Genomic DNA, 15,343 nt, shown 5'->3' with positions numbered 1-15,343 from the left:
GTGTTCCTGTCCCCCTGTTCCTCTAAAGGGTCACCTCCTTGTGGAAGTCCAGCAGTGCCTGCTCAGCCCCTCTCCTGCTGAACACAGGGAAGGAGCACGGTGAGAGGGCAGAGTGAAATCCCCTGCAGGAGCTCCAGCACACCTGGACAAGGCTGGCACAGGTGTCACACCTGGTGGGTGAGGGAGGACAAGGCCCTGTCCATCCCTGTGGCACATCTCTGGAACAGTGAGGGAGGGAGCCCATGCTGATCTGGCAACCCAAGGGGACACTCACACACTTTGAGAAGGTGCTTGGTGACACAGGAATGTCACCATGATATTTTCTGAACAATCCTCTTTGCCCAGGATTTTCTCCTGGGAAGCTGAGAAGCCTCAGAGAGGAATGAAAGCAATAATTATCTGATTGCTGCTCCTGTGATTGCTGCTTTGGAATGTGGCTTGGACATTGTTTACCAACAGGTGAATGTTTGATTGGTTCCATGTGAATTGATTTAATTTAATGACCAATCATGGTCCAGCCATGTCGAGGCTCTGAGGAGTCACAGGTTTTTATTATTCATTCTTGTTAAGCCTTCTGATGTATCCTTTCTCTTTCTTTAGTATAGTTTTAGTATAGCATTCTTTTACTATAATATAATATTATAAAATAATAAATCAGCCTTCTGAGAACAAGGAGTCCAATTCTCCTCTCGACCTGGGGACCTCACAAACACCACACAGGAACACTTTGGGGGTTTTTTCTCCTTCCTGTAAGCTTAGAGCTGAGATTGCAGTTGGAACTCTGAGCCCCTGCTGCTGAAGGGGAATGTGTCACCTCCAGCCCTGCTCTCCTGAGCAGCAGCACGTGCTGGGAATGGCATTGCTGATGAATTCCCTCTGCCATTTCCCAGAGAACAGGGTCATCTCATCCCCATCCACCAGCACCTCCTTGCAGAGTTATGGAACTGTAAACCCAGCAGAAGCTGTCAGGGCCTTTAGGACACTGATGGGCTGCACCTGGGACTTCCCTCTATCCCCCATGGACCCACCTGAGCTCAGCCCTGGGCCTGCAGGCTGTCACTGAGCTGTGCTGTGGGAGCTCAGCAGTGCCTGACTGGCTTGACCTGGCCCCAGACCCTCCTCCTCCTCACCATGGACCTGCCAGGATTATGTCTGACCCTGGGAACCCCCACCAGACTCACCCCAGCCTGCTGAGAGTATCCCTGTGTAAATATGGAACCTGGAGCAATCCCCGTTGGCTGCAGGCAAGGGACAAGAAGAAACAGAGCACAACCTGTGCCTTGGAGCCCTCTGAGCAAATGCTTCCAGTTTCACCTGGAATTCAGTTCATTTGGGCCCTGGGCACACACAGTCTGTGCCCCAGGCCCCTGGCATGGCTGGGCACAGCTCCATCCCTTTAGTGGAAAGGAGGAGCTCATGGGGAACATGATTGTCCATGGAAGCTTTGGGTGCAGTGATCAGGAAAGAGCGGGCTGTAAAATCTCAAAGGGAGCGGGAAAGGTGAGAAGGGATACACAGGCTCTGGCTCCTATGCTCTGCAGCATGTGGGATCCTCTGGGAGGCTGCTCTGGCAGGAGAAGGAGCTGGGCAGAGCTGGCAGGTCCTTAAGGACAGGATCCCCAATTACCCATCCCGATTATCAGGTGTGCAGGCACTTGTGCAGCCACATTTCACAGAGAAAAGCAAGGCACAATTCTTGCCAAGAATATTTCTGGGTTTCGCATTCTCTGAACCTCAGAGAAAGGAAAAACAATTCTTACCTCATTTGCTGTGCCTGTTTGTGTCAGAGTAGAATGCAATATGGAGATTGTTCACCCACAGTGATGGGGTTTTGTTTCCTTGGCCTCTCAGAGCCAAGTGTCTGTGTGTGTGTGTGGGGACAGTCACGAGATTCTGTGCAGGGTGTGCAGAGTTGAGTGCTTGGCAGACTCAGTTTAGATGTAATGTAACATAGTGTAATATAATATAGAATAATATAGTATAATGAAGTAATTAATTAGCCTTCTGATAAGATGGAATCTTATCAGATTCCATCTTATGGAATCTTATCAGATCTTATCACTCTCTCCCTCTCATCGGGGACAAAAATATCCGCTACACACATGTACTGGGAGATGGCTTGGAGCTAAACTGGGAATGGAGCTCAGGGCTGAACTCCAGTGCAAAAAGAAGAGAAGGAGAAGGGAGAAGGTGGAAGATGGACATGGATAGATGTGGGGACGGGGACCGGACTCAGCGGTGGGTCCGTCACATCTCCCGCTCGGCCCGGGCGCTGGGGGGCACACGGCGGGCACGGACGGGGCTGGAGCGGCTCAGCCCGGGCGGCCCCGGTGTAACGGGTGGGGCCGTGGGGCTGGGTTGCGGCGGTCCCGCTATAACCAGGCGGAGTCAGCCGGAGGCCGGGCCGTGTCCGGGTCCCTCCCCGTGTCGCTGTCCCTCCCCGCCGCTATAACCGCGCGGCGGCGGGCGCGGGGCCCGGGGCGATGGCGCTGCGCTGCCTGCTGCTGCTGCTCTGCGGGGCCGCGCTCGGGCCCGCCGTGCACCTCGACTTCGCCGAGCACCGCAGCCAGGCCGCCAAGATCAAGGTCAACCCCCGCGGCAACCTCTGGGCCACAGGTACCGGGCGGGGACACGGGGACACGCGGGAGGTGCGGGCACGGTGCCATCCCGCCCTGCCCTGGGGCTGCCTTGCGGAGCCGCTCCCACCGGCAGGGGGATGCTGGCAGCGCCGCGATGGGCAGGGGTGAAGCCACCTCCAGCTGCATCCCTGGGCAGCAGGTCCGGCATCCCTAACAGGCTGTGACCGGTCCGGCATCCCCAACAGGCTGACCGGTCCGGCATCCCTGGATGTGAGGTTCAGCATCCCTGGGTGGCATCTCTGTCAGCGGGAACAGAGAGGGAAGTTTCCCCAGAGATCTTGTTAGTGGGAACAGAGAGGGAAGTTTCCCAAAAATCCCACGTGGAGTTAGTGAGGACCTGGGCTTTCTGGGTTTCTCGTCACTCAGCTGCTTTGGGCATTAGGTTGCTCGGTGCTCCCTGTGCTGGTGCCAGCTCAGCTGGAGCCCCGTGTCCCCCCAGACACCCCGTGTGTGCTGTTGCAGGTCACTTCATGGGCAAGAAGAGTGTCACGGGCTCCCCACACCTGGAGGCTGCCGAGGAGCCTGCAGTGCCCGTGGTGTTTGGTCCCTCTCTCCGAGCCCTGCTGGAGGACATGATGGAACTGCTGACCCGGGAGCTCCTGAAAATCCTCTTGCAAGAAAGGCTGCTGGATGAGAACCAAGGGAAATACGACCTCACTGGCCAGGTGAGCATTTACTTAGCTAGAGGGAGATGCTCAGAGCAGAGAGCTGGAGGAGCTCTGCTGGAGAGGGGAGCACCTGCACAGCTGCTAGAGGTGCACTTCCCTTTTAACCCTCCTTTTAACCCTCCTTAAGCCACTTCTTAAGACCAACCATAAAGGGAGAGAGGAGAAGGGTCCTGAGGCTTGTGTCCAGCTGGGCAGGGACAAATAGTCCCAGGTGCCTGGGAAGGGTGTGAGGATGAGCAGGTAACTCTGCAATGGAGCTGTGACAGCAGTGGTGTCCAGGGGTTGTTAATAAGCATCTGGGTCTTCCTCAGCCAGATGCAGAAGAGGATGGTGTCCCCCTTTCCAAGGACAGGGAAATCCTCTCTCCCTGTTATTTCCACAGCAGGAGACCAAGAGGGTGCACAGTATGTGAGAGGAAAAGCATCTGTGAAGCAAAGAGCTTTGGCTCTGTGTCCCTGTGGTTGGAATCCCTGGATGCTGAGGGCACAAAGCCTTGCAGAGAGTAGCTGTGCATGGCTCCTGCTGCTGCAGAGTGGGTTCTGGGGAGCAGGGAGAGGGCAGGAGCTCCTCTGGTGCCACTGTGCATCAGCAGACCCTCACTGTGGCTTTTACCTTGGAGCTCACTCAGCTCCTGGTGGAAAACCTGCCCCTGGGAGCAATGCACAGGCACAGATCCTCAGGCAGGATGCAGAGATCGAATTGCTCAGTCCAGAGATGGAATTTCTGCATCCATAAATGGAATTAGTCTGTGTGGCTCTGCTTGTCTGTTGCCTCCTGCACACCTCCCTGGTGTCTCACCCTTTCCAGTCACTGCAGGAAGTAACTGGGAGTCTAAAAAGGATAAAATCCTCTTGGGTCAGTCCCACCTGTGCTGTCCCCCTGAGCCAGATGCCTGAGGAGCACTGCATGCAGGTAAAGCTGTTTCTGCTGGGCAGGGCCAGGCAGGGCTTGCTCCTCTTGGGCACAGGTGGAGCAGAGCTGGTGCAGGACAGGGAGCCTGAGAGCCACTGACTGCTCAAGCCCCTTTTGGGCTCGTTTCCAGCAGATGAGGGTAAACTGATGCATCCCAGAGAGCTGTTCCCAGAGGGCTTTCCACAGAGGATACAGCAGGGCATGGCAGAGGGCACCAGCCCACCCCACTCCCTGTGCAGTGGGCTGGGGGCTGCAGTGTTGGCATCTCAGATGCAGCTGGAGAGGAGATGAGGGCTGAGCAGGTTCTGGACCCTTCCCCATCCCACCAAGGAACCTCTGGGCACTTGTTGAGAGGACAGGAGAGCTGGCAGGTGTGCTGCCCTGCCTTGTTTCTGAGCGTGGTGTGGATTGCTAGAGCTGCTCACGTTGCAGATGTGCCTGTGCAGAGGCTGCCCAGAGTGCTCCAGCTGGGTGCCAGAGTCCTGCCAGCCCTGGCAGTGCCCATTCCCAGAGCTCAGGGCTGGGTGCTGCCCAGGTGTGGCCCTGGTGCCACAGCCCTGCTCTGCTGGGTGATTTCTCTGTGCCCATGCAGGTGCTGCTGCCTCTCTAGGGCAAGGTGGGCTGGTGTGCCCATCACAGCTGGGCTGCTTGATGTGAAACTGGCTCCTGCCCCTCACTTTCTCTCCCCAAAACCTGGGGCCTCCCCTTGGTCACCTTGCCCTGGTCCCCTTGGTCACCTTGCTGGGTTCTGTTTCTGCTTTTGCTCCTTGGGCACCTCTGAGCACTTCACTTCCCCAGCTCCTGCCCTCCTGCTCCTTTCTCCCACCCATCCCCAGGGCATCCTCACATCTGGGCTGCCTCTGAGTGCTGTCCACGTTGTACTATTCTGTGTGACCGACCTAGAAAAGCTATTCTTGCTCTTGTGGCAGTCACAGTGCCAGTCCAAATCCCTGCCAGCCTGGCAGCTTTCCCCTCAGCACGGCTGCTGTTGGACACCAGGTGTCAGCAGCCAGCCTGAGCCCCTCTGTGTGTTCCCTCATTCCTCACAGCCTTTTCATGGCCCTGCCCTGGGAAACTCCCTGTCCATGCCCTGCTCAGGATCCATCTCAACTTGTTGGGTCCATCTCAGCTTTCCAGCAATGTGTGCAGACAGGGTTTGGCTCTCAGCGTGCTGGGGCTCTCCTGATGTATTTTCTGGAAAATACCTTTGCCAGGATTTTTCTCCTGAGAAGCTGAGAGAGCCTCATTGCTCTGTGTGACAGAGATTGGGCTGGCAGAGGAGGATCCTTCCCATCCTTTGGCATCTCCTGGGGTGTGTGGCACTGACTCCCCAGGATGCAGAAACCATGGAATGGAGCAGCTCCAGGGCTGGGGAGAGCCCTTCTGCCCTGCAGGACCTGTGCTCAGAGCCAACCCCACAAACCCCTCTGTGACTCTTCCCTGCTGTGTTTTCTGCCTCTTTCTGCCTTCTCTCATTCTCTGCTGAATGAGGCTTGTGGTTATTAATTGTTGTGGTGTTGTGGGTCCCAGGACGAGGTCAGAGATGAGAATTGACTCCAAGTTCTTAGAAGGCAGGTATATTATATTATATTATATTATATTATATTATATTATATTATATTATATTATATTATATTATATTATATTATATTATATTATATTATATTTATCATATATCATATAATGTTATATTGTATTATATTTAGTACATCATATCATGCTATATTGTATTATATTTATTACATCATATCATATTTATTCTATTATATTTATTATATTATAATGATATACTAAAACTATACTAAAGAAAGAGAAAGGAGACATCAGAAGGCTAAAACAAGAATAAATAATAAAAACCCATGACTGACCAGAGTCCTGACACAGCTGGACTGGGATTAGTCACAAAGTAAAAACAATTCACATGGAACCAATCCAAGATGCACCTGTTGGTGAGCAACCTCCAGAGCACATTCCAAGCAATCAGATAATTATTGTTTACATTTCATTTCTGAGGCTTCTCAGCCTCCCAGGAGAAAAATCCTGGTGAAGGGATTTTTCAGAGAATGTGTCAGTGGCAGAGGCTCTGCCCTGGAGCTCAACCAGGGGCTGCTGCCTCACTGGGATGAAGTTTCCCTCAACTCTGAGCCGTGGTTCATCTGTTGGAGCACAGATGGGAAGTTTCTGGCTCTGTCCTTCTCATGGGCCATGCCAAGCCCCCCCTGAGGGTGCCATGGGGTGTTTGTGTGCCCTGCCCCAGGGTGGTGATGGTGCTGGTTGTGTGCAGGACCCCTGTCTCACTCTTGTGTCTTGTTTTGTAGGAGACAGGGCTTTTGACAAAGGTGCTGGAGAAGTACTTCTCAAACTGAGGAGGAGCAGCTGGGCAAGGTCAGCTGTGCCTGCTGAACAGAGGAGAAGCTTCGTCCTTGTGGGTTCCTATAGCAACAGCACTTTTATTTATTCTTTCTGAAATATTGTTAATAGTGATGGTGTGTGTGGAAGTGGAGCCTCCCTGTGTGTTTTGTGTTTCCTCGATGTCTGATGTGCCTGTGTGAATAAAGCTGGTTCTTTGCACAGACTCTTCTGTGGGGGGAGGAAGGCAGAACCCCAGGGCTTGTGCAAGGGGAATGGGCAGGGGGAGCCCCTTGGGGAAGGGTGAAGGGAAGTTCCCAACAGCTCAGAGGGTTTGGATTCATCCTGCAGCCTCTGCTCACTGAAGGACACCCTGACATGGTGAAACAGCACACCTGGGTGAGCTGATCGCACACACAGATCATAGGAGCATTTGTGACCCTCTTTGCTGGGAATGTTCCCAGCAAAATCTTGTCCTGGCAGTGCTGGGATTGTGGCACCTCAGGGTTAACTGCAGGCTCCTTGGCCATCACACACTCCTCTGCTTGTGAGGCTGCTTTGTGAGGATGGCTCAGTGCTCCCTCACCTCGTGCCTGCAGGTGAACACTCACAGGGGCAGAGGCACAGCCCTGGGCCCTTGGTTGTGCAGGATGGCAGGAGAAGGGAGCTGAGGGTGAAATGGGTGATGGAACAGTCCCATGAGCAGACTCTGGGTCTGTTCCTTGTGAAAGTGCTGCTCACAGCTGCACCCCATGGCTCCCAGCCACTTGTGGGGGCCACAGAATGGGTTGGGTTAAAGGGACACCTTGTGGCCGTGTTCCAGGGGCAATTCCACTACCCCAGGTTGCTCTAATCCCTGTCCAGCCTGGCCTTGGGCATTTCCAGGGATGGAGCAACCACAGTTTCTGTGGGCAACCCCTGCCAGGGCCTCCCCACCCTCACAGGGAACAATTCCTTCCCAATATCCCATCCATCCCTGCCCTCTGGCAGTGGGAAGCCATTCCCTGTGTCCTGTCCCTCCATCCCTTGTCCCCAGCCCCTCTCCAGCTCTCCTGGAGCCCCTTCAGGCCCTGGCAGGGCTCTGAGGTCTCTCCTGAGCATTTTCTTGTCCAGGTGAGCAGTTGTGTCAGCCTTTCCTCAGAGCATCTCCATGCCCTGGAGATGTCCCCAGGAAGAGCAAAGCCTGGCAGCAGAGCCCAGAGTGATGCCATAAATGAAGTCATAAACTTTCACACTCTGCTCCCCACAATTCTGGTGATAAATTCAGCCTGGTAAAATTCTGATAAATTCAGCCTGACCCCTTGGTCCCACAGGGGGAGAGCCCTTTGCCCAAAAGCAGGAACCTCAGAGCCACCTCACACCAAGCCAAGGGAAGATCCAGCACCTGAAGATGCTGAGAACTGGTAGAGGGGTCAAAGCCATGGTAGGAGATCTTCCCACCGTGCTCCCTGTCCTTTCAAGGATAGTTCAGAGCCTGTGGAGCCTCCTCTTCCTCACTGGAGCAGCTGCTTGGCTGCAGCCCCTGGGAAGAGCAGCACCTTGAGCCCCCTGGTTCCCCACCCTGCTGGTGAGCAGCCCACCTGTGGCACCCCCTGTAGATGTTCCCTTTGGGAGTCCTTCATGGTCTCCTGCCCCCCAGCTTTGCTCAAGAGCTTTTCCACTGTCCTGCAGCCATTCATGCAGGAATCCTTCCTCCAGCATCTACTTCTTGTTGTGTTCTGGGATGTGGGTGACCCCCAGCTCACCTTTTCATTAGCTGGAGTAAAGCTTTGACTAAAAACTAATTATTAGCAAGAAAAATAATGACCCTGTGGATTGTGTTTGACACTGGAGGAAGCCAGATGCCCCTCAGCCAGCACTGTGAGGGACTGACAGCCTCATGGGCTTCCTGTCTTGATGTGTCATGGGACCACCCTGTCCAGCTCACTGCAGGGGCAGCAGGGTCCTGAGGCACCCAGGTGAGATCCTCATTCTCCCTCTGATACAGCCAGACCCTGTCCAGCTGCCTCTCTGTCTGTCTGTCTGTCCCCAGCCCCCCATCACTCTCCTCTGGGTTGGGATAAAGAAGGATGAGGTCACTTGTTAACTGCTGCCATGGGCAGAACTGGCTCACCTTGGGGAATATGAGTTTATTTATTAATTCATTTAAGTATTTGATTCAGGTTTTGGGAAAAAAACAACCCCCCCAAGCATTTTCACACCTGGGGAAGGCACCTCCCCTCCCCTCCCCTCTGCCAGGGTCACTTCCAGCCCCTCTCCTGCTCCCTGATGTCCCTGTGGGTGACATCTATTTATCCCTCACAGGCAAACAACTAAAATCACTATTCAACCCCTAAATCACCATTCCCTCTTGAGTTTAGATTACAAACTGAGAGGATCAGGAAAGCTTTTGAGGAAGCTCATCATTTTTTGCAGTGTGCTGGCTCTGCCCTGTCATGCACCTTTCTGACATTTACCTACACAGGCTCTGCACAATGTCCCATCACTCACCAGGACACGTTCTCAGGAAAGCTCCAGGACCAAGGCTTTGTGCCCAAGCTTAGAAAAGCAGTAAATTCTTCACTTTGTTTTTTTTCCCATCTCTGATTTGTTTCTGTCACTCCTCTGGTTTGAGGCTAACTCTCCATGCTGCTGCTGGGGCTCAAGTCCTTGCTCACAGCTGTTTCTGCACACTGCAAGCACAATATAAATTAATTTATTGTAAATGAATTTAAGTATTTGATTCAGAGATGCAATGAGGCCCCTGGGGGTCACTGGGATGACTTTCCTGGTGTGTTCAGAGCGGCTGCCTGCTGGAATTCCACATTGCACAGGATGCCTTCCAGACCCAAGCTGGCACCAGTGCCAACTCAGGCTGGTTTGACAGTGCCCAGTGCCTCCTGCAATCTGCCACCAGGAACCTGGGCTTGTGGGTTTTGTTTGCCAGGGAAAAGGGCTGGCATTGGTTTCTGGGGCCTGTGGGCCGGAGGGGCTGGCTGGCTCCTGAAATTCCACATTGCACAGGATGCCTCCCAGACCCAAGCTGGCACCACCAGAAACTTGGGCTGGTTTGACAGTTCCAAGTGTCTCCTGCAAACTGACAGCAGGAACATGGGCTGGTGAGTTTTGTTTCCCAAGGAAAAGGCCTGAACAGTTGTTCAGGGGCCTGAGGCCCAAAATGGCCGCTGCCTGCTGGAATTCCGCCTTTCGCAGGATGCCTCCCAGCCCCAAGCCACCACCACTGGAAACTCAGGCTGGTTTGACAATTCCAAAGTGCCTCCTGTAAACTGACATTAGGAACCTGGAATGGTGAGGTTTGTTTCCAGGGGAAAAGGCCTGACCTGTTGGGGCCTGTGGTCCGGAGGGGCCGGCTGGCTCCTGAAATTCCACACTGCACCCCATGCCTCCCAGACCCAAGATGGCACCAGTGCCAGCTCAGGCTGGTTTGACAGTGCCAAGTGGCTCCTGCAATCTGCCATCAGGAACCTGGAATGGTGACTTTGGTTTGCCAGGGAAAAGTGTCACAGACATCTTTTGTGAAAAATCCTTTCCTTAGGATTTTTCCTCCTGAGAAGCTGAGAGGCCTCAGAAACAAAATGTAACCAATGGTTATCTGCTGCTGTGGAATGCAACAGGTGCATCTGGGATTGGGCTCATGTGGTTGTTTCTAATTAATGGCCAATCACAGTCAGCTGGCTCAGACTCTCTGTCCCAGACACAAGCCTTTGTTATCATTCTTTCTTTTTCTATTCTTAGCCAGCCTTCTGATGAAATCCTTTCTTCTATTCTTTTAGTATAGTTTTAATGTAATATATATCATAAAATAATAAATCAGCCTTCTGAAACATTGAGTCAGATCCTCATCTCTTCCCTCATCCTCAGACCCCTGAAAACACTGCCACAGAAAAGGGCCAGCATTGGTGTTGGGGGCCTGTGGCTGACCTGTGGCACATTCTTTGGAAGCCCTGAGAGCTCATGGGCTCTCTGACATTTGCTGTTCCTGGGCTTCCCCCACAACCTGAGGCTGTGGCACGGCCCCAGGGCTGGGAAAAGAACATGAAGGGAGATAAACAGACAGAATCACCTTCTGTGGTGCTGGCTGAGGGTCCCCACAATGAGGGGAGAGAAGAGGAATCTGACTCCATGTTTTAGAAGGTTGATTTATATTTTGAAATATTTTATGATATATATTATATTAAAAGAAAATTATATATTAAAACTATACCAAAGAAAGAGAAAGGAGACATCAGAAAGCTAGAAAGGAATGAATAATAAAATCTTGTGACTGACCAGAGAGTCTGACACAGCTGGACTGGGATTGGTCACAAAGTAAAAACAATTCACAAGGAACCAATCCAAGATGCACCTGTTGGTGAGCAACCTCCAGAGCACATTCCAAGCAAACAGAGAATTATTGTTTACATTTCTTTTCTGAGGCTTCTCAGCTTTTCAGGAGAAAAATCCTGGTGTAGGGATTTTTTTAGAAAATTCACAGTGACAACCTTCACAAGTGACATTTGTGTCTTCGGCTGTGGGACTGGCTCAGAGCAGAGCTGGCTCAAGTCAGTGAAAATCCAGTGCCACCACTTGGTGTCATTGCTGTCCCAGGCTCAGGGCAGTGCTCAGTGACAGGGGACACCCTCCTGCTGAGCTCTTGCAGTGACACAGCCCCAGGCTGGGTTGTTCCCTCCTCTGAGGTGCTTGGAGACCTCTCTTCCAGAGGAGGCCAACAAGGCAGGCAGGCAGGGAGGGAGGGAGGGAAGCAGAAAGGGAAGCAAGCTGCCATCAGGGAGCAAAACAGTCAAATTCCATTGCCACCCCCACGCTCCTCCAGGGAAAGCTCTTCATATCCTGGTGTGAACATCAAACCCTGGCCTGACCAAGGTAAATCCAGCCAGGACAGAGGCTGGGACAACCCGAAGAAGTGGATTTCCAGAGCTTGGCACTGTATCCAGATAATTTCCTAGTGCAGAGGAGGAGAGGTTAAATGCAGTGCTCTCAAACCACAGAGAGATTCCAGGTGGCCAGAAAGGCCAACAGCAGCTGGCTTGTAGCAAAACCAGTGTGGCCACAGCCCAGGGCAGTGCCTGTGCTGGCTCTGCTGAAGCACCTCCAGCCCTGGGTGGAAGCTCTGGGCCCCTCACTCCAAGAAGGACATTGGGGGCTGGAGCACATCCAGGGAAGGGAACAGAGCTGGGGAAGGGTCTGGAGCACCAGGACCAGCTGAGGGAGCTGGGAAAGGGGCTCAGCCTGGAGAAAAGGAGGCTCAGGAGGGACCTTCTGGCTGTGCATAACTCCCTGACAGGAGGGGACAGCTGGGGATGTCGGGCTCTGCTCCCAGGGGACAGGAAACAGGACAAGAGGAGAAGTCCTCAAGCTGTGACAGGGGAGCCTCAGGCTGGACATCAGGAGGAATTTCTCCATGGAAAGTGTGGTCAGGTATTAAAAGGGGCTGCTCAGGAGAGGGAGTCTGTGATGTTGTGAGGGTCCCCAGGACAAGGTGATAGATGAGAATTTGACTCCTTGTTCTCAGAAGGCTGATTTATTATTTTATGATTATATATTTATTATTATATTAAAGAATGCTATACTAAAACTATACTAAAGGAAGAGAAGGGAGACATCAGAAGGCTTAACAAGAAAGAATAATAAAAACCTCATGACTGATTCCTCAGAGTCTGACACAGCTGATAGTGATTGATCATTAAATTAAAACAATTCACATGAAACCAATCAAACATTCACCTGTTGGTAAACAATTAATGTCCAGACCACATTCCAAAGCAGCAATCACAGGAGCAGCAATCTGATAATTCTTGGTTTTGTTCCTCTCTGAGGCTTCTCAACTTCCCAGGAGAAAATCCTGGGCAAAGAGGATTGTTCAGAAAATATCACTGTGACAGGAGTCCCCATCCCTGGAGGCATTCAAGGAATGATTTGATGTGGCATTCAGTGCTCTGGGCTGGTTGGCAAAGTGGGGATTGGTCACATATTGGACTCAATGGTCTTGGAGGCCTTTTCCAACCTCAGTGATCCTGTGATTCTGTAAAAAGGCATACAGAGGCCTTTTCCTGGTGATCTGACCCACCAGCTCACCTTTCCCTGTCACTCACCAGCCTCTGGAAAAATCAAACTGGTAAAGGTGACACTGAGAGGGTGATGGGACCTTCAAACATTTAACAAAGGCCAACTACTGCTCAGGCAGCACCAGGGATCTCCCTGTTGGGCTGGCCCTGCCCAACCCAGACCTTCAGGGACAGCAGAATGGGATAAAGTTCCTGCAGTGCACATAAAGAATGAAAACAGCTCCAGAGCAGCAGGGCCAGCACCAGCTGTGGGGTTGGGTGGGAGCCCTTCTCCCACAGGACTCCCAAAATCCCCAGGGTGCTGGAGTGCAGTGATAGAAGGCCCAGCACAATCTAACATCTTCTTTTCCTTTCTGTTCATTTTAACCTCCATGTGGGGCTGAGGAGAAGCCAAGGACTGCACCAGGAATAAGGGATTCATGAATTTTTTTGGTTCTTCAGGCTGGTGGAGTGCAAAATGCAGCGAGCAGATACACCTGCCCTAGCACTGGGGAATGCAGCAGGGACAGCTCCCAGCACTCCTGGTCCTGCTGTGCTGCAGGGGAAGGTGCCATAAACCCCCTCCTGCCATGTCCCAGCCAACCTTTGTGCAATGCTGAGGAGTTGTGGAGCTGCAGAATTGCCGTGGAATTGATGGATTTATAAAATATGCTTAGCTCAGTACCAACACAGAGGTGTTTTCCTACTGTGGGAAGAGCAGCCAAGCTGGAATTTGGGCAAATCTCCTTCCTAAAGGAGGAGGCAGAGGTGGGTGCAGGATGACCCCTTCCTGCCCCAGGTAGGAAGCACAAAGAGTGAACTCAGGACACTCCTGTGGTTCCGTTCCTGCTCTCACAGCTCCCACAGCCTTGCTGACATCTCCCACCCTCTCACGTGCCAGGGAGCACCTTTACCTTCAGGAGTGGATCTGTGCCTGTTCCAAGGGTTTTCAAGCCAAACCCAGCAAGAAATGGCCCTGATCAGGGAGGCACCAGCCCCCAGCATGGCCCGGGGAGCAGCTCCAGCCTGGTCACGTTGCTGGTGTGGGAGGCACCAACCTGCTCCAGAACCTGGATCCAAGTGCCATGGAAGGGATGAGGGAGCTCCAGGCAGGGCAGGAAGACTTGTGGGAATCCTTACCTGGACTTGGGAAAGGGGACACTCTGCTTTTCCTGCCTGGGAACATTTGTGTGGCATGCTTAAAGATCCTGTCCTTTGATGAAGGGTCAGCCTCCCTTTCCCTGGGAGGATGGGAGACACCTCCCCTGCAAGGTTTTGGGGAACAGCTCTGCTGGGAGATCTGTGAGGCTGTGGTGGGAGGAACAGGGCCTTCAGCCTCACATGAATTCTGGTGGGTGACTCTGAGGGCCTCTGGTTCAACCCCTCCCTCCCAGCAGGACTGGCACCAACTGCAGGGCACATCCCAGGGTGAGGTTTGGTGGGACAGGACCACTGGAGGGAAGAGCTCTGAACATCCTTGTCTTGGGGTGATTTTGTAATGATGTTTTATTCCCTAATTATGTGCTTCACACCCAGAAATGGCTGCTGTAGATTTCAGATGGACCCAGGGGTAGAGTGGGGAGATTTGGGCTCCTTCATGGTTTTGGTTCAATCTCTCTCCAGGCTGGACCAGGGACACTGCATTAGATTTTTGTGGGATTGGTTTTTATCTAGCTCCAAGCCAGAAGCTTCCCTTCCCTTCCCTTCCCTTCCCTTCCCTTCCCTTCCCTTCCCTTCCCTTCCCTTCCCTTCCCTTCCCTTCCCTTCCCTTCCCTTCCCTTCCCTTCCCTTCCCTTCCCTTCCCTTCCCTTCCCTTCCCTTCCCTTCCCCCTTTTTTCCCCCCACCCTTGAAATGTTTTTGGCTTTTCTCATTTCTCCTTTCAGCCCTTCTGGGGAGGCAGTGGGAACCTTGGAGGAGCTGAACCAACATGAGAAAGGACATTGAAATCCACCAGCTCTGGCTGCTGTGAGGAGAAGACCCACACCAGGAGTCCAAAAGGTTCCCAGCTGCTCTGTGAATTCTTTTCTCCTCCCTCCCCAAAGAAGATCAGCCACCACCTTCACCTCTCAGCCACACACTGAGCTGGGGTTGGGGTGTAAGGTTCAGGTTTTTTCCTGTGCTTTGCAGGTATCTTGCTTCGATAATGAACAGTTTTGCTGGTGTTTTGTTGTTGTTGTTGTTGTTGTTGGGGTTTTTTTGTTTGTTTGTTTTGATTTGGTTTGGTTTGGTTTTTGTTTTGTTTTCCCCTTTAATCCCTGGTATCCATTTCTCTTATTGGCAGAAGATAAATTGAGTTACTGAAGCCCTTTCTCCTTAGGGGAAACACTCATTCCAGGGCATTTCCTCCTGACATTTGCCTCCATAAAGGTTTTGTGACACCCAGAGCTGGTAGAGAACATGCATAGGAGACCTGGCCAACCCCAAATCTGCCTTGGATATCTTCCAGCACAAAGTTCACTCTGCTGATCTGAGCTCTGGAAGCTCAGGAGCTGGTGTGAAGGGATTCCAAGGCTGGCAGGGAGATATAACACAGAGGAGTTTCCATGGAAAAATGTTTGTTGCTTAAAATTGGCCTCTAATGCCAGGGATTACAGAAGAAAGCTCTCTAAGCTGCAGCCAAGGATGAAAGTGATGATTACCACACAGTGCATCACCAACAAGCCCCAGCAAAGCTGGGAAAAGTTCACCTCCCTGATGGTTACATCAAACTGGCAGGAAGGGCTGCTATCT

The 15,343-nt window shown here is 52.4% G+C and overlaps 1 protein-coding gene across 2 annotated transcripts; it reads left to right on the top strand.

Annotated features, from left to right (window-relative positions):
- Positions 1-2,349: 2,349 nt before the first annotated feature.
- Positions 2,350-14,675, top strand: NMB (neuromedin B). 2 transcript variants are annotated; one of them, XM_077185374.1, is made up of 3 exons: positions 2,350-2,616; positions 3,102-3,304; positions 14,497-14,675. In XM_077185374.1, exons 1-3 carry the CDS (start codon positions 2,484-2,486, stop codon positions 14,542-14,544), a joined length of 384 nt encoding a protein of 127 aa, XP_077041489.1. In that variant the 5' UTR covers positions 2,350-2,483; the 3' UTR covers positions 14,545-14,675. The 2 variants fall into 2 exon arrangements, with proteins under 2 accessions (XP_077041489.1, XP_054498307.1); XM_054642332.2 differs by lacking the exon at positions 14,497-14,675 and adding an exon at positions 6,538-6,794 and having other exon boundaries at positions 2,360-2,616.
- Positions 14,676-15,343: the final 668 nt, after the last annotated feature.

This window comes from Agelaius phoeniceus, chromosome 13 (genome assembly GCF_051311805.1).
Source record: "Agelaius phoeniceus isolate bAgePho1 chromosome 13, bAgePho1.hap1, whole genome shotgun sequence".
NCBI lineage: Eukaryota > Metazoa > Chordata > Aves > Passeriformes > Icteridae > Agelaius > Agelaius phoeniceus.
Note: the sequence above shows the minus strand (reverse complement) of the source record. Positions and strands in the feature narration are given on the sequence as shown.